The 25971-nt window shown below is 34.7% G+C and overlaps 2 protein-coding genes across 2 annotated transcripts in view; both read left to right on the top strand.

Annotated features, from left to right (window-relative positions):
- The window catches only part of LOC130238123 (uncharacterized), a 56910-nt gene extending 43202 nt beyond the window's left edge, over positions 1–13708 (top strand). The window contains exons 13-17 of the mRNA XM_056469029.1: positions 988–1058; positions 2769–2926; positions 8869–9013; positions 9853–9996; positions 12644–13708. Of these exons, the coding sequence (XP_056325004.1) occupies positions 988–1058; positions 2769–2926; positions 8869–9013; positions 9853–9996; positions 12644–12922 (797 nt within the window). The 3' untranslated portion in view covers positions 12923–13708. The remainder of the gene's footprint in view (positions 1–987; positions 1059–2768; positions 2927–8868; positions 9014–9852; positions 9997–12643) is intronic.
- A 7428-nt stretch (positions 13709–21136) lies between these two features.
- LOC130238770 (uncharacterized) lies at positions 21137–25653 on the top strand. Its single transcript, XM_056469876.1, has 5 exons — positions 21137–21314; positions 21414–21499; positions 21755–22051; positions 23017–23313; positions 24894–25653. Exons 2-5 carry the CDS (start codon positions 21424–21426, stop codon positions 24977–24979), a joined length of 756 nt encoding a protein of 251 aa, XP_056325851.1. The 5' UTR covers positions 21137–21314; positions 21414–21423; the 3' UTR covers positions 24980–25653.
- The last annotated feature ends 318 nt before the right edge of the window (positions 25654–25971 follow it).

Genomic DNA, 25971 nt, shown 5'->3' with positions numbered 1-25971 from the left:
CACTGGCTCCCAGTTACATTCAGAATAGATTCAGTATTATTACTGGTCTATAAATCACTAAATAGCCTAGGACCTCAATACATTACAGATGTGCTGACTGAATACAATCCTAACAGATCACTCAGGTATTTAGGATCAAATAAACTAGAAATTCCAAAAGTTCAGTCAAAGCAGGGTGAATCTGCTTTCAGCTACTAACAGCGCCCCCTGCTGCTGGAATCAACTCTCAGAAATGATCAGATGTGCTCCAGCATTAGGCACATTCACATCAAGACTGAACACACATCTGTTTAGCTGTGCCTTTACTGAATGAGCACTGTGCTACGTCCGACAGATCGCACTATTGTGTCTTTCTTTTCTTTCTCATTCTTTTGTAACCTGTTTTAACACATTTTAATCTGTTTTATATTATTTGTTTTTATGTTCTTATACTTGTCTTTTTTATTCCTGTTTATGTAAAGCACTTTGAATTTCCACTGTGTATGAAATCTGCTATAGAAATAAACTTGTTTTGCCTTGCCTTACTATAACAATGATCTCCTCAGGTACAGATTATGTGCTTTATTCACTGTTAAATGCTCTCAGTGTGAGTTTAAATACCATTTTATGTGACATGTATTGCTATACTACTGAAAGCAGCAGTAGATCTTTTACCTTAGACCCTTCAAAAAGGAAAGTCTGAACTGTTACTTCAACAACATCAGTCACTCAGTAACCAATTAATGATGTTAAAGAGCTGTAATATGCATTAATTAGATCATAACCCTTACCATTTCATTGGGAGTGCAGTGGCTGATATTTAAATGAATGGCTGATATTTAAATGCGTCTGTCATATCATGTTTGGAGCAGACAAATTGCTTGTCGCTGGAATCTTGTCGCATCACATGTAATTAGGACACGGTGCAAGTCAGCATTAATGTACTGTAAAAACATGTTTGATCCATTTTCTTGCATAAAAAGGTCTGTTTACATTCTTGAATTTCAGCACCTCGTGGGAAAAGAGGCTGGAAAACATTCTACGCTGTTCTTAAAGGACTCATCCTTTACCTGCAGAAAGTGAGTTTGCTTCTTTGTCTTTTCTTTCTCTTTTATTGTTTCAAGAGTTCACACTTAAAGCTTGTTTGGCATGATGTCCCGGGAGAGAGCCCTGAGCTCATGAGATCCTCGAGCCCGGGGCTCCCTCCCGTTTGCAAGTCAAGAGGGGAGTTTGAGCTCAGGTAGATCTCAAGAACTCCCATTCTGTTGTAGCTAATGAACAGATAGTGATTACTTTTAGAGATAGCTACTTATTAGGAGCATGTCTTTGGTGCTGATTTGGATTAGTCAATTAATTTAAGTTGCATGTTTTTGCCCGGTGGGAGGAAACCGGGAAACCGGGGAACCCGGGGGAACCCATTTGAGCAAGGTTAAGAATGTGTAAACTCCACACAGAAACGTCGGCTGGCTTGTTAAGGACTAGAACCAGTGACCATCTTGCTGTGAGGTAACTGTGCTAACTACTGGGCCACCGTGCCTCCCATCTAGGAAAGGAGGAGTAGGGGTGGAAGGAGGGATTCTTCAAAACGAAGATGGCTGTTATATGGAACTGAGGGTATTTATAGTGGCTTAGCAATCGTTTGATTGGTGAATCATAAATTGGATAATACGGGACCAGCCGCAAGCAATCATAAGCACGTGATCCTCTCAAAATTAGTTTATAAATGTACTTTACTTCATTCAATCCATCTGTCTTTTCTCTCTTTTTAAATAAATATATGCTGCTTTTGTTGACAAGTCATAGTAGTTTTTAGTTCATTTTTCAACATTCCATGATATACAGTGGAGAAAATAAGTATTGAACACGTCTCTATTTTTCTGAGAAAACATATTTCTAAAGGTGCCGTTGACTTGAAATTTTCACTGGATGTTGGTAACAACCAAAGAAATCCATATATGAAAAGAAAACAAATCTAATTAGTTTACAAATGAAGTTATGTGTAATAAAATGAAATAACACAGGGAAATAGTATTGAACGGATGAAGAAAGGGAGGTATAGTTCGGCAGTGAAAGCCCAGACAGCAGCTGAAATCTCTCAGTAGATCTTCAGCAACCCTCTGCTCTTCCTCAGTGTAAATGAATATCAGCTGCTTCAGTCCAACATCTACATTAGCAGGAGATGGAAGATGAACCCAGGGTGGACATTTCAGCAAGACAATGATCCAAAACACAGACAAGGAGACTCTCAAATCCTTTCAGAGAAAGAAAATCAAGCTGTGGAATGGCCCAGCCAATCACCTGACTCGAATCCAATAGAAAATACAAAATAAAGCTCAGATTTGATAGCCGAGACCCACAGAACCATCAAGATTTTGACACTCTGTTGAAGTTTGTGAGAAGCTCCCACCTGAGCAATGCATGTGACTTCATTCTCCATATGAGAGTCGACTTTAAGCTGCCGTCTTTTAATTGGGGGAAAAAATATGTACAGGTGGGGCTAATAATTCACGAGGGCTAATAATTCTGTGTGTGATTTTTGATTATTCATGTTGTATTCTGTTAATTGCCATAATGAAGCCAGTTTGTGGTGTTTCTGCTGACTTCAGAACAGTAACGTTACAAGACTGTAATGAATATTATTCTTTATTGACAAAAAATGACACTTTTTGCTGCATTTATATACTTCTGTTGCATTTTCACTGTGTAATATCATGAGGAGAGTGATAATATGATCAATAAATAACCATGAGTTAATCTCTGGTGCATTTATTGAATAATTGTTATTGCAGGGCGAGTATCGGCCAGACAAGCAGCTATCAGATGAGGATTTGAAGAACGCCGTGTCCATCCATCATTCTCTGGCCATCAGAGCTACAGACTACAGCAAACGGCCAAACGTCTTTTACCTCCGCACCGCTGACTGGAGAGTCTACCTCTTTCAGGCTCCGTGAGTTAAACACTGAAGAGGAAAACATCACACATACACGCACATAATCACACATATAATCACACCAGGGTTCATACGGTCATGGAAAACCTTGACCATGGAAAAAATTGACCCTTCGCTAAGCCCCGCCCTCCTTAGTTATTGTTGCTACGCCTGTCAAGCTTTCGTGCCTGGCACGTCTATTACAAAGTGTATGCGCTGGTGTCAGACATTCCCAGGGATATAATTAGTCATTTTTTGGCGAACAGGTGAGATATCTGAGAAAGCCAGACAAAAAGGACTGCAGTATGCATTACAGGGGTATATTCACGACATAATAGGCAACTGATTAGAGAATAATTCAATCTAAATTGAAGCTAGCTTAGCTTAGCCGCCTCATACCCTGACCATTCAACAGCTTAGTTCATGCACAGCAGGAGAGGTGAGATTTAAAAATAATCTAATAATATCTAACTAAACCGTGATTTCTCTATTTTTAGCCAAAAAGCTTGACAGACTAATGTTGGGCAATGAAATATAGCGTTACTAACCGACGGGGAAACACGCATGGACAGTGCTTTACAGAACTCATTCATCGAAAGAGCAGCCAGAAAGGCGAAATTGATAGATTTGCGCTGAATATTAGCATCATTGACCAATAACAATGTACAGTAAGTTACCTATTACTGTCAGTATGTTTGTGTGCTCTTTATAAATGACTGAAAAACAGCTGCTGATAAAGCATATTGATCGCAAGTGCTCAGTTTGTGATCATATCTCTGTTTTCTTCTGTTGATTTGTAACTTCAAATATTCATAGCTTGAAACAGATGGAGATATGAAGTTCAGTAAAGTTAGCAGCAGAATCGTATTTTCCGGATCAATAACTCATGACCTATTCGCTATTAGTATGACTAAGTTACTATGGCGAAGGCTTAAACGGAGCAGTGCTCATAATATCGAGCGGAAAAAAAGAAAAGACAGCTGTGAAACAGAACCTGCTTTGTATTTTTGTAGGAAACACAGTTTAGATCTGTTTGGAGTAAGTGGTGTGTGAGTTATTGCCGTCGGCCACTGAATGTGTCAGGAATATCAAAACAAAACCAACTTACCTTCGCTCTTTTAGCGCCCCTCACACAGCTTGATCCATTTCTCCTCTTGGGTCTTTGGTTTTGAAAAATTCCACCATCCCGTCCAAACTTTAAGGATACCAGGTATCAGATTTGCACAGTCCATATGCACAACGCTTTGGCCTGTTTCCCTCGCTCGAAAGCTTGACAGAACCCCTGCGCATAGTTACGGTTGCTAAGCCACGATTGGTGGGTGATGGTTTTTGGGTGTGGCTTAGCGAAGGGTCAATTTTGACATGGCATTTTCCAGGCCTGGAAAAGTTTTGGAAAAACAGAAATTCCCAAAATGTTTTGGAAAAGTCATGGAAATTAGTTAAACAAATATCTGTATGGTTGAATTAGGGCTGCGTGATACTGGAAAAATCTGACAGTACCATATTTTGTATTTCTGTGATGTATATTGCAATGTGAATACAATTTCACCAGATGATTTAACAGGTTTATTTTGATTGATTGGGGGGATTTTGTAGGGGAGTCAATCTCGAATAATATTTAACAAATAAATTACAAGCATAGATGAATAAAATATAGCAAAGACAAAAGTGAATTATAGTTTTCAGGCATTCACTATTCAGGTATTGAATTATAAACACTGCATAGTGCTCATTGTATATTATTTAATCTTTATTAAAGTTTTAATTAATAGAGTAAGCTTTCTTAATAAAACTTAATTACTAAAAATAACTTGTGGCTGGCTGTTTTACATTCTGAAATATTGAAATGTTCAGTCACAGGCCTTAAAGGGACAGTTTACTCAAAGATTAAAATGTACTCACTATTTACTCAGCCTTCACTTGTTTTAATACCATAGGAGTTATTAAATCATCTTCTTTTTGTGTTCAATTTAAAAAAAAGAATGAAACAAGTGAAGGGTGTAATGAAAATGGTGAGTAATGTTTGGGTGATCTCTTTAAAAATGCATGCAGATGATAAACTTTTACTCCATTATGATTAAATTCTTTATTAAACTATAATCCCCACATTGCATATCCTGTGATGTGACTATTGCGGATGCACACATTGCAGTATTGATGCTGAAAAGATATATTGTGCAGCCCTAACTTGAATATAGCTTAGTTTTCTTGACTTTTTTCTGTCCTTGGCCAGAAACATGCTCTCACATTATTAGTGCTGTGTAAACATTATCAAAATTAATTTTACATAAATATAAAAATAAATATAAACTAAATAGATTGTGTGTTTTATGACATGCTGTAATAAACTTGAGCACGCTTTGTTTTTCTTATTATTTACCATGTATATGTAGACATTACATGACCCAGTAGGTCATGAAAATGTACTTGAAAGTTCTGGAAAAGTCAGTTCAATTCAATTCACCTTTATTTGTATAGCACTTTTACAATGTAGATTGTGTGAGAGCAGCTTCACATAAAAGGTCATAGTAAATATGAACAGTGTAGTTCAGTTTGTAGTGTTTAAGTTCAGTTCAGTTTAGCTCAGTTCAGTGAGGTTTAATAATCACTACTGAGAGTCCAAACACTGAAGAGCAAATCCAACGATGCGCAGCTCTACAGATCCCGAACCATGCAAGCCAGTGGCGACAGCGGAGAGGGAAAAAAAAACATCACCAATTGGCGAAAGTGAAGAAAAAAAACCTTGGGAGAAACCAGGCTCAGTTGGGCACGACCATATTAATTTCTCCGCTGGCCAAACGTCATGTGCAGAGCTGCAGTCTCAGTGGCGGAGGCTGGAAGCTGGCCTCAGCGAAGACTCGTCTGTCCCTAGAGCGTCACAGGAATCAGTCTCATTTAGTAGTTAAAATGTGTATGAACCCTGACACACACACACGCACACACACACACACCTGTTGAGGAAAACATGCAGAATCATAAAATCACAGTGTAAGTTTGATTCTATTTTTCATAAATGAACAAAATATCATTTTATAATTAATTTTTTTTTTTTTTAAATATTATAAAATTTTTATATTAAAATTTTTTTAAGAGTTTACATTTTACAGATGGTCATTTTCTGTAACATTTTTGACGTTTCCTTATTTAATTTTAATAAATTGCTTAAGGTCTTTATTTTTTTTAAATGTTTACAAATTTTTCTCTCTGAATTCTGATTTTACACCTCCAGATTTTGAAGTTCATGTCTCACAATTTAGTTTTTTTGTTGTTGTAATTCAGGATTTGACATGTCTCTCCTAATGTTTCCATCTAAAATTCTAAATTATCTTAGTATTTATTATTAGTAAATGCTATTCCTATTTACTTGTTGTTGTTGTTGTTGTTTTGTAATTAAATTGCTAAATTTGCACCCATTTACATTTCCTCTCAAAATATAAAACTACAAATCCAAGCGCAAAACATTTTAGGGTAAAGTTGCAATTACCTATTAATTTATTTCATTAAATAGCTGAACAAGCTTTCACAGAAAAAGATTTTCCCCTTTTGCCTGATGTCATAAAGCTGACTAGCTGCTCGTGGATTTTCAATTCCTCAACTTCACTTCCCAGTCACTTCCACCACAGATAAAATCAAGCCTCGTCCTACATTTGATTATATTACAGTTGAATATTATTTTAAACTGAGAAAATTGAAAGCAATCAGGCTACTTTGACTATTTGCATCTCGACAAAACATCTACAACTATTATCAAGCTTAAATTAGATGCCTATTTTGCAGAATAAACACTGCATGCTATAAAATGTATGCAATTTTTAATAAATGTACAATATAGTATACAGTAAAACATGTAAATGACTATTTTAATCCTAATGAATCTAAACAGGATACTATCTTGAGCATTTTAAACATTCAACGTTTTGCTTTGAACTTCAAAATAGATAAATGAACATTCAAATATGCAAATCTGCCTCATGCCATTGTGGAAAATCACTTGCTAACCCCTCGTGTAAATGCTTATACATATAAAAAACAGAAGTATTAAGCTTTAACTGGAATAAACCTCTGAAATAAATCATCGGTCTAGCATGCAGTGTTTCTCCCTTCCAGTTTATGACGAAACACTCATGCAGTCCCGTCGGCCGTGTTTCTTTCTTTTGTGTGTGTGTGTGTGTGTGCGTGTGTGTGTGTGTGTGTGGGTTCACACACATTCCCGTTCCCCAAGAGAACTCTCTCTGCTCTAGTTGAAGTTTGCCCCAGTTTCAGCTCTCATTGCTTGTGCTGGAAAATCCACTTTTTCATTGGTATATGTGTGTATGTTTGCACGTATACGTGACACAAACACTTCATCTGCTTTTTACCGCATTAACTGGGAAGATTAAACCTCTAGTGTGCATTCTGCTATCATTTAACAACCTCAGAGCTCAATCTAGATCAGTCCTTAAAGGTTTATATGTTCATGCTGTAAGTCTAGCACGTCATGATTTTGCCAAGTACAATAAAATCCTGGATTAGCATCTGTGTTGATCCTGGAACATCATCTTTGTTCGGAAATGTAATCCATACCCCTAAACCCAACCAGAACTGTAAATTATTCCCAAAATCAGAGGGCAATAATAGTTTGATAACAATTATAAGTGCTTAAACCTAACCGTAAGCCTAAACATAACTTAAACTGTAAACGTATCCCTTCATTCTGATTGGCTGATTGGAATGTTGTTCCAGGATCAACATACTGTAGATTTTAATCCAGGAACATGTCCTACTTGGTGGAATCAGTTTAGTGGCAAGTCTGTGTAAAAAATGGATGACTTTCTTTATAGAATGTATGGATGTGATTGTATCAGGGTTTTTTTTTTTTGGTAGTGATTATTGTTGAATATTGCAATTATATGGTATTATCATAGTGACAAATCATGAAAAAGGGTTGCTTAAGAGTGTAATAATAAAAATAATTCTACATTTTGCTCATTGCTCTATTGTACAATTGAAGACTATTGATACTATACACTAGCGGAGAAAATTCTTGTTGTTGATCCCAGTTGTAAGAGCAACAAATAATAACTTGACTTCTAGTTGATCATTTGGAAAAGTGGCAGAAGGTCTAATTTGTCATCTGTTGAGCTGCATCCAAATCATCACAAATACTGCAGAAGACCTACTGGAACCCGCATGGACCTAAGATTCTCATAGAAATCAGTCAAGTTTGGTGAAGGAAAATTCATGGTTTGAGGTTACATTCAGTATGTGGACGCGCAAAGATCTGCAGAGTGGATGGCTACATCAACAGCCTGAGGTATCAAGACATTTGTGCTGCCCATTACATTACAAACCACAGGAGAGAGTAAATTCTTCAGCAGGATAGCGCTCCTTTTCATCCATCAGCCTCCACATCAAAGTTCCTGAAAGCAAAGAAGGTCATGGTGCTCCAGGATTGGCCAGCCCAGTCACCAGAGATGAACATTTTTGAGTGTGTCCGGGGTAAGATGAAGGAGGAGGCATTGAAGATGAATCCAAAGAATCTTGTTGAACTCTGGGATTCCTGCAAGAACGCTTTCTTTGCCATTCCAGATGACTTTATTAATCAGTGATTTGAGTCATTGCAGAGATGTATGGATGCTGTCCTCCAAGCTCATGATGGAGTCCACAGCAGCATGACTTTATATTCTAATATAATAATATTATTGACCTTAAAAAATTAAAAACTGCTTTTATTCTATTGGAAATAAAACAAATAAGACTTTCCCTAGAAGAAAAAATATTATAGTAAATACTGTGAAAAATTCCTCAATCTGTTAAACATCATTTGAGAAATATTTGAAAACGAATTAAAATTCTGCTTTCAGCTGTATTTTAATTGCTTTAATTGATCACAGTTAACTAAAAGGTCTGATAATAAACTGAAATAAGACTTTTTTTCATTAATAACGTGTGCGTGTGTGTGCGTGTGTGTGTTTGTGTAGGAATGCTGAACAAATGCAGTCTTGGATCACACGCATCAACACAGTGGCAGCCATGTTTTCAGCCCCACCCCTCCCTGCTGCCATTGGCTCACAGAAGAAATTCAGTCGACCGCTGCTGCCAGGCTCCGCCTCCAAACTATCACAGGTCAAAAGAGCACGTTTAAAAGTATTGACTTTGGTTAATTCTAGAATTGCAGGTACATTTTGCATCTTTAAGCTAAACCTTCAAACAAAATCTTTAATGAAACAGATTGTTGAATAACTGCACAAATTAAATCAAGTTATTTCAAAAAAAAATATCTTTGTATGTGTATTTAGGGACGTTTTGTCTTGAAAGTATTATTTTAAAAGACTCCCATACCTATTTTAGACCCTCTCTAATCACCAGAATCATACATTAAGTATCAATCATCATGAAATAATTATCCAATTTACATTTTTGTGTGTGTTTACACTGCTAAGTTAACATTTGCAGTCAAAAATTGAATGTTTTTATTGTTTTGTTTGTAATTTCAATCATAAATAATAATTTTGTGTCTATCGCTATTTTCTGCTCAGCTCTGTTACATGAGTTATAAAAGGCAAAACAAAAAAAAGCATGTGACTTACTGGAAATGATGTCACTTTTCTGGCGGGAAACTCTGGAGGGCACTTAAGCATGTCATTACTCTAAAGCCCAAAATGGTGGCAAAAGTCAACTCTGCTACTGTCAACTAGAGGATGACAGGGGAGTGGATTATGCAGTTGTTGTACATCATTCATCAAGTTTAAAGAAAGCGAATGAAAAATCCCATCAGTTCTGGAATGAGTCCTATAAAATGGAAGCTGAAACCGTTTTCTTACTAACACTACTCAGAATATCTTCTTTTATCTTGGCAGAAGCCCATGTAGTTCACTGTGTTTTGGAACTGATGCTTTTGCATGTGTTCATATACAGTATGTGTTTATAGACTAGTAAACTGACGTGTGTGTGTGTGTGTGCAGGAGGAGCAGGTACAGGCTCACGAAACTCGATTTCGCTCGATCTCCACTGAACTCGCACAACTGCGCTCTTATCCACCTGACCGAAAGGTGAAAGGACGCGAACTGGAAGAGTACAGACTGAGAGAGGAGTATCTGGAGTTTGAGGTAAAACTGTAGTGCTAGTGTACTTTAAAGGGAAACTTTGACATAACTTGGAAAAGTATGCTTTTTACACATGCACACTACAGTATACCATGAATTATGGTACTTTGAGTAACATATTCATAATAAACCTCTCATATGCTGTAGAAAACTTGTCTTTTTAGCATGCATACTTTAAAATATATGCTTTTTACACATGCATACTACAATACAATATGAACCATGCTACTTTGATTAACATATTCGTAATAAACCTCTTTCTTTCATACTGTAGAAAACACGCTATAGTATGTGACATGCAGCGTACTGTCCCATACTAGCATACTTTTTTGACTATTATAAAGTTAGTAGTATGCATACTAGTTTTTTATCCATGCATACTAAAATTTGCAATGAAACAAGCTACCTTGTGCAACATAAACCCCTCTCTGTCTCATACTGTAGAATACTGTAGTACTATGCTGCATACTGTTTCATTCTAGCATACTACAGTACTTTTACTATTTTAAAATTTGTACTAAAGTTTACAATTAAACAAGCTACTTGAGTAGCATTCGTAATAAACCTATTTCACACGTTAGAAAACATTTTTTAGCATGCATACCATGAACAATGCTACTTTGAGTATCCTTTCATAACAAACTATCTCTGTCATACTGTAGATAGAAGTTAGTAGTATGCATACTTGGAAATGGTTGCTTTTTAAGCATGCACACTACAGCATAGCTTGAACCATGCTACTTGGAGTAACATATTCATAATAAACCTCTCTTTCATAGAAAACACTCTGTGTCATACAGCGTACTGTAATATACTAGCATACTACTTTTACTATTTTTGGAGTTTGTAGCATGCATACTTTGAAAAGTCTGTATTCATGCACCCATACTAAAGTTTATAGTGAAACAAGCTACTTTGAGCAACATATTGGTAGTAAACCTCTCTCAAATACTGTAGAAAACATGTTTTTAAATATTTTTAGTAGTCATACTTTTCATACTTGCCATGACCAGTGCTACTTTGAGTAACCTATTCATAACAAACCTATCTCTCATAGAAGTTTGTAGTATGCATAATAAAAATTTAGCTTTTTTATGCATGCATATTAAAGTTTACAGTGAAACATGCTACTTTGAGTTTGTGTGTATTTGTAATTAATCTTTCTCATAATGTTGAAACCATGCTATGTGACACAGCATACTGTTCTTTAATGGCATACTACTTTTACCGTTTTGAAGTTTGTAGTATGCATACTTTGAAAAGTTTTTATGCATGCATACTAATGTTTACAGTTAAACAAGCTACAGTAAACCCCTCTCTGTTTCATACTGTAGAAAACATGCTATCTGACGCAGCATACTCTACCATACTAGCATATCACTTTTACTATCCAAAAGTTTGTACTAAAGTTTACAATGAAACAAGCTACATTAAGCAACATATGTTGGTAGTAAACCTCTCTCAAATACTCTAGAAAACTTGTTTTTTAGTATGCATACTTTTCATACTTGCCATGACCAGTGCTACTTTAAGTAACCTATTCATAACAAACCTGTAGAAGTTTTGTAGTGTGCATACTGGTAAAATGTAGCTTTTAATGCATGCATACTAAAGTTTACAATGAAACATGCTACTTTGAGTTGTGTATTTGTAATTAATCGTTCTCATAATGTTGAAACCATGCTATGTGACACAACATACTGTTCTTTACTAGCATACTACTTTTGCTGTTTTGAAGTTTATAGTATGCATACTTTGAAAAGTTTTTATGCATGCATACTAATGTTTACAGTTAAACAAGCTACAGTAAACCCCTCACTCTCTCATACTGTAAAAAAACATCCTATCTGAAACAGCATACTGAACCATACTAAAGTTTGTAGTATGCATACTTGGAAATGGTTGCTTTTTTATGTGTGCACACTACACTATAGCATCAGCCCTGCTACTTGGAGTAACATATTCATAATAAACCTCTCTTTCATAGAGAACACTCTATGACATACAGCATACTGTAATATACTAGCATACTACATTTACTAATTTTGGAGTTTGAAGTATGCATTTTTGGAAAATGTAGCTTTTTATGCGTGCATACTAAAGTTTACAGTGAAAAAAGCTATTTTGAGTTGTGTATTCGTAATAAATCTCTTTCATAATGTTGAAACCATGTCATGTGACACAGCATACTGTTCTTTACTAGCATACTACTTTTGCTGTTTTGAAGTTTATAGTATGCATACTTTGAAATGTTTTTATGCATGCATATTAATGTTTACAGTTAAACAAGCTACAGTAAACCCCTCACTCTCTCATACTGTAAAAAAACATCCTAACTGACATAGCATACTGTTCTTTACTAGCATACTACTTTTACTATTTTGAAGTTTGTAGTATGCATACTTTAAATTGTTTTTATGCATGCATACTAATGTTTACAGTTAAACAAGCTACAGTAAACCCCTCATACTGTAAAAAAAACATGCTATCTGACCCAGCATACTGTTCTTTAGTAGCATACTACTTTTACTATTTTGAAGTTTGCAGTATGCATACTTGGAAAATTTAGCTTTTTATGCATGCATTGTAAAGTTTAAAGTGATGCAAGCTAATTTGAGTAATATATTCCTAACAAACCTCTCTCAAACAGAAAACACGCTATGAGACATACAGCATGCTCCTGCGGGCCAAGCAGCGCTGCGGAGACGACGATCTCTCAGTGTTTGAGGCCATGCTCCTGGAGGAAGGAGCTTTACAGAGAGCTCAGTCCAGCCCGACGCTCCAGGACAGCAGTCTGACCTGCAGCACCAGAGACGGGGCGAGTCCCAGCACCACCACCGCCCCTCCAGAACCATCCGGAAACGGCAACAACGGCTGCTCGCGCGGCCAAGGACAGAGACACAGCTACCGGCAGGCCGTCCGCAAGTGAAGCCACCGCCGCCGCCATCCACAGGAAGCCTGCTGTTCTGGAGAGGAAGTGAGGTCATTCTCTTTCCTGATGCACGCCATCAGGAAGTGCCCACTGAATCTGACTCTGCGATTGGCTGATGGGTCACAACACAAGGTGCTACGGGAGCCGGATGGGAGAACGTGATTGGAGGGAAATATAAGAAACGTGTGCCACTCTTCCTTTGCCTTCTCGGTTTCTTCTGCGACTTGAAGCCATTACATCAGTACATCCTAAAAATAAATCGGCGGAGGGTTATTCGTTTTTGCATCCCCAGAAATAACTCGTTCGTTTACAGTTCTGCTCTTAAATATTCCCACAATGTTTGGGGTGTGTTTTGCTTGATAAAACACGTTGTTGTTTGTCAAATGGCCGTCTCTTTTGGTGTGGCGTTTGAGATTGAGCGGAAAACTGACTAGCCCGTATGCAACCAGTTATCTCTTTACTTGTACAATAATCAACAGGAACATCACAGTCACTAAATACACATTTCAGTCCATCAATTTTGCCCTCAAAATGTCGTTTGCACTGAACACCAAGTATTACTACACTGCAAAACTCATTTTCCTGATCAGCAATTTTGTCCTTTTTTCATGATAGAAATATTTAAACATCTTTAAGATGAGATCTGTTAAGCTGACACATTAACTCTGTACGTTACATCCTGAATTACTTCCTTTATTTTTGCTTTTCTTATGTTTAATGAAAGCACAAACATTACTTTGTTCGATATATACTCAAGCTGTTGGCTTGAAGATGATTTTTTGTTTCTAGATTTAAGCTGGAATACAGAAATAAAAGCTAATATAAACAAAAAATACATTTAATTCAAGATATATTACACATGCTTAGGGATTTCTTACCATATTGATACTTTTTTTTCAGTTTTAAGCATAAATCAAGTTGATTTTCATTCAAGATTTATGTTCGAAAACAAAAAAATGCATTTAATTCAAGATATATTACACATGCTTAGGGTTTTCTTACCATGTTAATACTTTTTTTTTAGTTTTAACCACAAATCAAGTTGATTTTCTTTCAAGATTTATGCTCGAAAACAAGAAAATGCATTTAATTCAAGATATATTACACATGCTTAGGGTTTTCTTACCATACTGATACTTTTTTTTTTAGTTTTAAGCATAAATCAAGTTGATTTTCATTCAATATTTATACTCGAAAACAAAAAAATGCATTTAATTCAAGATATATTACACATGCTTAGGGTTTTCTTACCATACTGATACTTTTTTTTTAGTTTTAAGCATAAATCAAGTTGATTTTCATTCAATATTTATACTCGAAAACAAAAAAATGCATTTAATTCAAGATATATTACACATGCTTAGGGTTTTCTTACCATACTGATACTTTTTTTTTTTAGTTTTAAGCATAAATCAAGTTGATTTTCATTCAATATTTATACTCGAAAACAAAAAAATGCATTTAATTTAAGATATATTACACATGCTTAGGGTTTTCTTACCATATTGATGCTTTTTTTTATGTTTAAACCATAAATCAAGTTGATTTTCATTCAAGATTTATGCTCGAAAACAAGAAAATGCATTTAATTCAAGATAAATTACACATGCTTAGGGTTTTCTTACTAAGTTGATACTTTTTTTTTTAGTTTTAACCATAAATCAAGTTGATTTTCTTTCAAGATTTATGCTCGAAAACAAAAAAATTTATTTAATTCAAGATATATTCAGTCAAAACAAACCACGATATGCAAAAGTACATTTCTAGGATGTTTAGATGTCAAATAAAAATTCACAAAAAATATACAAGCTAATTTTATACAGTATTTGATGTCTTGAATTACAGCTTTATCACCCGATTCACGTTTTATTTCCCAAGTTTAAGCACTAATATCACCATTTTGTGTCTGATTAACACTATTTGGATTAGAAATTGAATATGTAATCCATTATGTATATTCAATATATATTTTCTGACATTTCTAATATCATTTAATGACAAATTCTAATATGCAAGATTACATTTTAAGCATTTTTGTGTAGTATTTACATTTGCTTTCTCACTTATTATTTATCAACTCATTTTTCCCACCAGTGCTAAACCATTCATGCATAAAGTAAACACACTATGTGCTAATAACTCTTCTCAGTAAATGTTAAGGATGTTTATATATTTCTATTGAAAAAAAAAAACTCAATGAGAGACAAAGCAAGCATTTCGAGGAGCTGATTTGTGCAGTGAGGCGAACGGAGGAGCGTAATCTTATAGCCTATATAATTGATTTGTTGAATATGCTCTCTTTTAGCTTCTCGTCCTTGTCTTTTCTGCATTATTCTCTTGGCTGAATGTTGTCTGCTGTGTACGGCATGGCTGACTATAGTGACAATCTCTGGTGTGTGTGTGTGTTTGTTTGGTTGGGCTGGTAGGAGGTTTTTGCAGTGTGTAGTTCATGAGTCAAACAGACCTGTTACCCACGCAGCGCACTGAATGTCATCTTCTCCTGTTAAATGCAGTTAGTCAGTGTTTAAGACGCACTTCCCCTTACTGCTTTCTTATGTAACCGATGAGAGAGAGTGTGTGTGTGTTTATGCACAAAAATATATCACCTATATAAGGAATGTTTTAAAACTTGTTATGAATGTGGTGTGTCAAACTCAAATACTGCCACATGCAATATTCAGCATAGGCCTGTTTGTGTGAGCAACAACAACGCATATGTTGATGTTTATTAGACGGCACGCGGCTTCATACACGAATGCATTGAAAATGGCTGAATGTACCATGTTTTCTTCATCATGGTGACGAGATTCTGGCATCCAATTTCAATCTCGAGCATTGTTTTTTACTTTTACAGATAACTGTGGTGTTTCGATGAGTAAATATGGCGTGGAAGTTGTCTTGAATCAAATCTATTGAGTCTAAATGGCAAAATAAGGTCTAAAAGTATGGAATAAAAGTATGTCAAGTTAAAAACATCTCAATTTCACCCCAAATTTTAATTATTATTTTCTTTCTGGACCATTAAGGGTTTGTTTATTGTTGTTGTCATGGTGACATTTATTTATACTGTATTTATGTGCTACATGGCTTTTCTACCTTATAATAATAATAATGGTCATAATAATGTCACATATATTACTTCTATTTATGCATTATTTAAATATTTCATTATTTAATACAAAAAACAGGTTGTATACTTTGCACTTAAATATGTATATTTATATATATATACATTGTGAAATATGTATATATCATGGTAGTTTTTTTATTGTTTAAATATGTCATAGAAATTTACATTTTATGGAAACAATTTTCATATTCATTTGACACGAAAACACATTAATTGTCAGACAAATAATGAAATCTTAATGGTCCCCTCCAAAAATATGGTTCGTTATACTAAATGTTATATTTATTATTTAATTATTAAGTAACAGGATGTATATTACACAGTTATTATATGATTTTTTTTTTTTAGGGGTGAAATCATGAGCTGAACGTGTCCTTTAAATGTTTTGTGATGTTTATCCAAAATATTAGTTATTATTGATTAATAATTATTTAAATAACAATACTCTTTTAAGGGTGAAATCATGAGCTGAATATGTCCTTGACCTGTTTTGTGAAATGTATCCAGATTATTAGTTATTATTTAATAATTATTATTAAATAATTTAAATGACACTACTTTATTTAAAGGATGAAGTCATGAGCTGAACTTGTCCTTTACCTGTTTTGTGATATTTATCCAAAATAGTAGATATTATTTAATAGATATTATTAAAGGATTTAAATTACAATAGTTTAGGGATTGAAATCATGAGCTGAACATGACCATGATCTGTTTTGTAAAATGTATCCAAATTATTAGTCATTATTTAATATTAATTATTAAATTATTTCAATTACAATACTTTAAGGGATGAAGTCAAAAGCTGATCTTGTCCTTTTCCTGTTTTGTGATATTTATCCAAATTATTAGTTATTATTTAATAATAATTATTAAATTATTCAAATGACAATACTTTATTTAAGAGATGAAGTCATGAGCTGGACGTGTCCTTTAAATGTTTTGTGATATTTATCCAAAATAGTAGTGATTATTTAATAATTATTATTAAAGGATTTAAATTACCATACTTTAGAGATTGAAATCATGAGCTAAACATGTCCTTGGTCTGTTTTGTGATATCCAAAATATTAGATACTATTTAATAATAATTATTAAATTATTTAAATGACAATATTTAAAAGATGAAGTCATGAACATCTATCCAAAATAGTTGTTATTATTTAATATTTATTATTAAATTATTTAAATAACAATACTCCTTTTAAGGGGTGAAATCAGGGGCTGAACCATGTCCTTGACCTGTTTTGTGAAATGTATCCAAAATAATACAGGTAGTATTTAATAATAATTATTAAATTATTTAAATTACAATACCTTAGGGATTGCAATCATGAGCTGGAGGTGTCCTTTACCTGTTTTGTGATATTTATCCAAAATAATAGACATTATTTAATAATTATTATTAAATTATTTAAATAACAATACACTTTTAAGGGATGAAATCATGAGCTGAACATGTGCTTGATCTGTTCTGTGAAATGTATCCAAATGATTAGTTATTATTCAATAATAATTATTAAATTATTTAAATTACAATACTTTAGGGATAAAATCATAAGCTGGACATGTCCTTGACCTGTTTTTTGTGAAATTCACTCAATTCATGAACCACCATTGATTTCCCTGCTGTTGTACCTTTAATACAGAACACGTAACCGATACAGCGCTGTATATTCAGAAAGCATGATATTGAATAGTCTTGTGCGGTATTAGATGAACATATATATATAAGGTCAGAAAGCCATTCTCTGCTCAGGTGTCACATGAATATAATGTAACTGTTGCAATGCATTCTTCTACCAGCAGAGAGCGCTGTTTTCACACCGCATACAAAACAACCAGACCCAGACATGGACGGGTTTCGGTTTGTCGGCTTATTTGAATTTTGAATTCTGAATTCTTTTCGAATTCTTGACGCGACATTCCGTTTGTTTGTCGTTTTGTTTACCTTTGATGTGCACCGAGGAAATGTGTCTGCATAAGCGCTCGCGTGGTTGGTTTAATGTTGATTTCTTGTCCACCGTCTCTCTTATATGCACATGAGATCGTGTCTGATCGTCTGCTGTAGACCTATATGATGAAACCAGTCATTTTTGACCAATATATTCATCACACGAGACTATATTTTTAATTAAGCAGCACCTGAATGTACATAAACGGCATGAATTTCTTCTGCTCTTCATTCGTTTGCATCTTGTGTCTTGTTCTGAGGTGAATTTCTGCATTGTTTTTGTTGTTGGTTGACTCTCGGTGGAGGATTGCTGCTCGTTTAAAGCTTGTTATAATTGTAAATGAGGACTAAACTGATGTTGTTATACTGAAAGTGAAGGAAACATGTTTTGTTTACCTTTTTTATTTCTTTGAATTCCTTTGTTCTTTCACTTTATTCCTGGTCTTTCATATGTGGTTCGCTTGTATAAAGTTCTGTAAGGACCGTGTTTGTACAGCCTCTCTTTATGATGGCCTAGAATACTGAAATAAATAACTAAACTATAATGAAACACACCAAACATTTTGTGTCGACTGTTTGATTTAGGTTCAGCTTTCTTCAAAATGTCTTCTTTTGTGTTAAACAGAACTCAAACATCTTTGGAACAAGGAAAATGGTGAGTAAATGATGAAAAGTTTTCTCCTTTAACAGTGATGAATAAGTTTTACTTTGTGAATGTTTTGTATTATCGCCACAAGCCTCAGCTTTGACTAATAACTCTATTCTTCTTTTGCTGTATTGCATTATTTAATTATTTCACAGGTGACTACAGTATAAGCTTCAATAATGTGACTGTGGTGGAAAAGGTAAATTTTACCTGCAAAATTTCTGAATAGTGCACTGCGTTACATTAAATGTCTAAATCCTAATGAATTAGAAATCTGCTTTTTTTACTAAGCTGGAAAGAGGAACCGCTTCACTTGCAGATACACACACAGCAATAGCGAAAATGCTCAGATTCTATATGCTAACAAAATGTTTGACCAGAGATGCCCAAACTAGGGCTCGCAGGCCAAAGATGGCTCTTGGTAAACTTTGATTTGGCCCGCCAACCAATCAGATGAGGGCAAATGATGGGAAGGGTTGGGGCAAATGCCTCAAACAGAGATGGTCATTTCTAATTTAACATAACCTTTTGTTTGTTTGTTTGATTGATTGCTAGGCTACAAAAAAAAAGCAAAACTGAAATTAAATGTTTCATTTAAATGTTATGAATTAATCTGTTTTTTTTAAAAGGTCATGAAACCCTAAAACACATTTTTTTAGATGCTTACAGAAATATACAGTTGAAGTCAGAATTATTAGCCCCTCTGTTTATTTTTTACCCCCAATTTCTGTTTAATGGAGAGAAGATTTTCTCAACACATTTCTAAACATAATAGTTTTAATAACTACTTTAACTGATTTATTTTATCTTGGTCATGATGACAGTATATAATATTAGACTAGATATTTTTCAAGACACTTTTTACAGCTTAAAGTGACATTTAAAGGCTTAACTAGGCTAATTAGGTTAACTGGGCAGGTTAGGGTAATTGGGCAAGTCATTGCATAACAGTGGTTTGTTTTTAAAGGGCCTGATAATATTGACCATAAAATGGTGTTTAAAAAATTAAAAACTGCTTTTATTCTAGTCGAAATAAAACAAATAAGACTTTCTCCAGAAGAAAAAATATTATAGGAAATACTGTGAAAATTTCCTTGCTCTGTTAAACATCATTTGGGAAATATTTGAAAAAGAAAACAAAAAATTAACTATGTTCGGCACATTGCTAAAAAAGAACCATAGATAAATAAGGGACTTAGCCGAAGGAAAATGAATGAATCACCTGACAATAAAGGTATTATATTATATTATATTATATTATATTATATTATATTATATTATATTATATTATATTATATTATATTATATTATATTATATTATTGGGTATTAATTGAGCTCTTATTTAAAATGTCCCTAATGTCAAGCAGAATATGCACTCACACTCACCGGCCACTTTATCAGGTACACTTTACTAGTACCGGGTTGAACCCACTTTTGCCTTAAGAACTGCCTTAATTATTCGTGGCATTGATTCAACAAGGTACTGGAAATTTTCCTCACATCCATGATGCGAATCTCCTGTTCCACCACATCCCAAAGGTGCTCTATTGGATTGAGATATGGTGACTGTGGAGGCCATTTGAGTACAGTGAACTCATTGTCATGTTCAAGAAACCAGTCTGAGATGATTTGTGCTTTATGACATGGTGCGTTATCCTGCTGGAAGTAGCCATCAGAAGATGTGTACACTGTGGACATGGTCAGCAACAATACTCAGGTAGGCTGTGACGTTGACACAATACTCAATTGGTAACAATGAGCCCAAAGTGTGACAAAATCTCCCCCACACCATTACATTTTACCTCAAGGTTGGACGTGTTGTGTGTTCAGAGATGCTCTTCCGCAGACCTCGGTTGTATTGAGTGCTTGTTTGAGTTATTGTTGCCTTTTTATCAGCTGGAACCAGTCTGGCGATTCTCCTCTGACCTCTGGCATCAACAAGGCATCTGCAGCCACAGAACTGCCGCTCACTTGATATTTTCTCTTTTTCAGACCATTCTCTGTAAACCCTAGACCTGGTTGCGCATGAAAATCCCAGTAGATTCAGCAGTTTCTGAAATACTCAGACCAGCCTGTCTGGCACTAACAACCATGCCACGTTTAAAGTCACTTTTAAAGCCACGTTTAAAATCCCCTATTTGTTCCCATTCTGATGCTCGGTTTGAACTGCAGCAGATTGTCTTGCCTAAATGCATTGAGTTGGCTGATTACAAATTTACATTAACAAACAGTTGGACAGATGTACCTAATAAAGTAGCTGGTGAGCGTATTTCAGGATGTTTATGATCAAAAACAGTGTCATTGTTCATTAGACAGTGAAGTATCATCTTTTGTTTCTACATTTTACATGTACATTAAAGGGTTTGTTCACCCAAAAGCTAATATTAGCGGTTTATTTTATTCCTTTAATTAAATTCAGTCTGAGTTATTTAAAAAAGAAAAAATCTGTCTAGTCTTGGACTTTTGCAGCAAAACTGTGATTTATAAAATGAAATGTATAATCTTTGTCATAAAGCAGTACTTGGATGATGAGCTTTGTTGTTGAATATAGCAAGAAATCACCCACACCTCTGGCAAGACAGGAAACTGATTTATTTCAAAACTGTTATGCTCTCATAAGTAATAAGCACACAGAGAGAGACAAGTGGCTAGCAGATCGTAAGTACACAAAGAATTCATTACTCTTCCTCTTTAAAGTTTTATTAACTAATCTCTAGTCTTAATACCAAATTTCTGTCTTTATTATTGTTATTACAGAAAGCGAATCATGAGGGCTTTAAATATGGTGAGGCTGTTCATTCTAGTTTTGGTCTTTACTGCTGTCCGTCAAGCTGATGGTTTAGGTAAGAAAATAAACTGTGAAATTGACGACATTTCAGATAAAATAAATGAATACACAGTTATTTCACTACTGTAAGGGGAATCGATTATGGTCAGGGTGTGATGTTATTTCTTTGAGCTAATGTTTGTACACTTTGTTTGTCTATCTATCTCTAGTAGTCAACATTTGAAGATGTTCCATTCTTGTCTGGAAATACTTTGTTGAAAAATGTTGACTACTGTAGATATTGCTTTGTTTGCTTGTTTGTTTTTTTCAGGTGTCTGCAGTGTGAGCTGTAACAATGTGACAGGAACTGTGGGAAATGAAGTCATTTTAACTTGCAAGGTCTCTGAACAGTGCACTCAAGGCTGCATTACAAAGTATGCATTTCAGTTTCCTGAGATCTATAATGACCACACAATCTGTAGACAAGAGCTTCCTAAAAGCACCTGTGAAAAAAGGAACATCTTCACATGCAGATACACTCCAGATACAGCAATGAAGGAAACCTTCAGCTTCTTTATACAAATGAAACGAGGCTTAGCAAAAGAAGAATTTACAGTGGAGATCAAAGGTACTGTATAAAATACTGTTGCATGTAATTCAGGAAATGTTGCATTTAGGTTCAGTGTTTTAACAGTGGTTAAACAGTGGTTCTTACTGGGTTCTTTTAACAGTTTAAAATGTGGGGGAAATAAGTATTAAACATATTTCTAAAGGTGCCGTTGAATAAAATTTTTCACCAGATGTTGGTAACAACCAAAAAAATCCATACATGCAAAGAAAATAAAAATGATCAGTATACATATGAAGTTATGTGTAATAAAATGAAATTACACGGGAAAAAAAGTATTGAACACATGAAGAAAGGGAGGTGTAGTTCGGCAGTGAAAGCCCAGACAGCAGCTGAAATCTCTCAGTAGTTCTTCAGCAACCCTCTGCCCTTCCTCAGTGTAAATGAATATCAGCTGCTTCAGTCCAACATCTACATTAGCAGGAGGATGAAGATAAAACCAGGGTGGACATTTCAGCAAGACAATGATCCAAAACACAGCCAAGGAGAGACTCGAATACTTTCAGAGAAAAAAAATCAAGCTGTGGAATGGCCCAGCCAATCACCTGACTAGAATCCAATAGAAAATACAAATTAAATATCAGATAGATGAGACCCACAGAACCGTCAAGATTTTGACCATGTTAAAGTGAGTGAAAAACTCACACCTGAGTAATGCATGAGACTTCATGCTCCATACATCTTTAAGCTACCAGCACCAAAAAAAAACCTTTTACAGTATATAAAGTATTAATACATTTCAATAGTTCGGTTCTTTTTCCTTTGTTCTGTCGTTCCATTGTTTTAAAACGATTTTTTTTCTTTTGTTTTATTTGTATGTTTGTATTGTTTGGGTTTTTACCCAATGTCCATGTCAAAATCTGCTTTAGAAATATTATTCCTAAGAAAAAACATGTTCAATACTTATTTTCCCCATTGTAAACCATAATCTCTCTCTCTCTCTCTCTCTCTCTCTCTCTCTCTAGGTGTCTGCAACGTAAGCTGTGGTGATGTGACTGGAACTGTGGGGAAGGAAGTGACTCTCATCTGCAATGTCTCTCAGCAGTGCACTGAAATCTGCATTACGAAGTCCAAATTTCTGTCCCCTAACATTAGTAGTAATTCCGAAATCTGTAGACAAGAGCTTCCCGGTGGCCTCTGTGAACAGAGGAACATCTTCAGATGCAGATACACTTCTGATACAGCAATGAAGAAAACATTCAGCTTCTTTATGCAAACAAAAGTTGAAATGAAAACAGCAGCATTCACTGTGGAGATATCAGGTACTGTATAAATACTGTTGTTTATTATTCGATGAGTGTTTGCAAATGCACACAAAACTTGCCTATTGCTGCTTGTTCAAACAACTTATTTAAAATGAGTTGACAACACAATTCTCAGTTTTTTTTTTGGGGGGGGGGGGGGGGGGGGGGCAACTTAAATTTATAAAAACGATTAAGATAACGTAACCCATGTGTGTTGGGATGGCATGAAGAGATTGTCTGGAACAGAATTTTACACAGCGTGTGCTTTTTTCAGTATTTCATCAGTGATATCTCCAACTGGGTCCTTTAAACCTGAAACACTCACTAGCTATGTTTCCATCCACCTATTTTTATGTGCATTTTGGATCTGTGCATAAAAAAAGGTTGATAGCAATGCCAAGATGTGCATACATTTAAAAAAAGGATGCGCATAACCGAGTAGGATAAACCTTTTAATCGATAAGAAAAGATACGCATAAACTACGATAGAAACAATTTTACCAAACAAATTCCAGTATGTGCATTAAAAAGGTCATGTGATTGTGTTATAAGACATCATGTTATGATAAAATGTGTGTGAATGAATAAACCAGCAGGCTGAGCACACTGTAAAACATCTGAAATGTTGTTTTGGCCATTTTAAACGCTGTAACAGTTTCAGTATTAGTGTTATTCTATTATTAACTACCTGCAGAATCAAAAGCGTCTGTGCTCCATGTCTCATGCCTTCACATTCATTGTGTGACGGCATTGTTTTCTGAGAGCATTTATGAAATAAATAAAAGATTTACGCAGCTTCTCCTATCGAAGCAACAGACGTTTTAATATCGTTTTTACTTTTGGTATTTGGTGCCAGTTAATCAGGAAGTGACGATTCAGTTCGCTTTGACTCATTGGATAAAAGCGCTGCTTTATTCGCACGTCTTTTATGCAATATTCCAGTTTTACGCATAATTTTAATTCGCATCTTTAGATGGAAACATAGCTACTGAAACTCTTAACAAGTAAGGCATTACATTATATTGTAGGTACTGATTATGCTGCAGGCTATAGGGAACACTATTGTCACCCTAACCCTATTGGGTCTATTGTCAACAAATTTCCCATTTCAAATAACCTGGAAAATTATCATTATTTTATATATTCAACAGCAAATTTATAAATGCATATCTATATAACAACTCTATATAACTGCAGTTTAACCATGTTTATATATAATAACTCTAACTGTTAAAAGCTATTAGTTACTAGTTAATTGGTTAAAGTTATTAGTAATAATAAAATTATGGGAACTAATAACAATAACTTTTGATTGATTATCATGATTATTGATTTTTCCTTTAGATTGCATATAGAAAATTGCTTTCAGTGTCTCATTGGCATATTGATAACTTTAACATGACGAGGATAACCCTGAGGATGATTATGGATTACAAACTGCAAACCATCTTGACATAAATGGATCGAATTGTTTTTAGAGGTTTTTCTGATATGGAGAAGTGCGTGTGCTTGTGCGTGTGTGTGTGTGTATGTGCGCGTGTGTGCGCATATGTCTGCAAACTGAAAGACTGAACACTTATTTTTGTTTTACTTCACAGAGAAATTCAGCCAGAACATATCAAGAACATCCCAACAAAAACCATCAGATGAGGGTCTGACATTTAAGGGATGTCTGATGGTCTAAACATTTTAATTTGAACATAATTGTTACATCTGTGCAAATGTGGCCCCCACCCTCAATCTTGGACCAGTACAGCAGTCTAATCAGTAAAGATTTAGCTTTAAGAATGGAGTAGTTCATTTATTATTCATTTATTTATTTAGTTTTGTATTCATTTTAGAAAACAAATCATTTCAAAAGTTTTACAAAATGTTACATATTATTATTTTGTATTAAGATAAAATATAGAAAAAGAAAAACAGCAATATATAAAAAGTACTATATATTTATGTACATAGGCCCATCTTAGAACTTGTAGGCCCCATGGCTGGAATTGCTTAGGGCTTCCGAATCACTAAACCCACCCCTGTATAGCCTAAAATTAGCATGGCACATCCGCAAATAATTTTGTTTATTCATTTTTGCATTTTATTTAATTGTTTTTTTGTTTTTTAGCATTGATGTGCGTTGCAAAATTAATAACCAAATGTCTGCCACCCTCATGGCCAGACAAATAAATTTTTGACAGTCTATTTTACTGATTCATAATGCACTGAAAAAAATCATGTCTGCAAAAGTGTTGCAAACAATGTATACGTGTTGAATTTAAACAAACAATTTAAATGTAGCAATGTTCAACTTAATTTGTTTGTTTAAATTCAGCCCAAATAAATTGTTTACAAGCACTCAACAAAAATAAAAAATAGTAAATCCAAGGAATCATCTTTGAATCATTTTTTTCAGTGTGCTGTAAAATTAATTTTTTAATTTGTATGTTTATCTGATATAGATACAACATCTGGATATGTTAACCTCTTGCAGTTTTAAAAATTACATATTATTATTCTCTTGATGCATTATTTAAAATTGATTATTTCAGTCTCTGTGAATAGGAATCCTGCGTAGTTTATGCTTCTGTGAATTTAATTCAAGTATTTTTTAAACCATGTGACGAGGGGCCAGTTTTCACAGGTACAGTATGGGTTTCTCACTTTTGTCTCACTGCATCTGCAATG

Source organism: Danio aesculapii, chromosome 12 (assembly GCF_903798145.1).
Source record: "Danio aesculapii chromosome 12, fDanAes4.1, whole genome shotgun sequence".
NCBI classification, from domain to species: domain Eukaryota; kingdom Metazoa; phylum Chordata; class Actinopteri; order Cypriniformes; family Danionidae; genus Danio; species Danio aesculapii.
This window is presented reverse-complemented; position numbering and strand designations above follow the sequence as displayed.

What these genes read in the sequence shown, in the direction of transcription:
- LOC130238770 (XM_056469876.1), top strand. Translation starts at nt 21,424, where the DNA reads ATGAGGGCTTTAAATATGGTGAGGCTGTTCATTCTAGTTTTGGTCTTT. An exon ending in ATTTACAGTGGAGATCAAAG is followed by an intron (nt 22,052 to 23,016) that starts GTACTGTATAAA and finishes CTCTCTCTCTAG; the next exon opens with GTGTCTGCAACGTAAGCTGT. An exon ending in ATTCACTGTGGAGATATCAG is followed by an intron (nt 23,314 to 24,893) that starts GTACTGTATAAA and finishes TTTACTTCACAG; the next exon opens with AGAAATTCAGCCAGAACATA.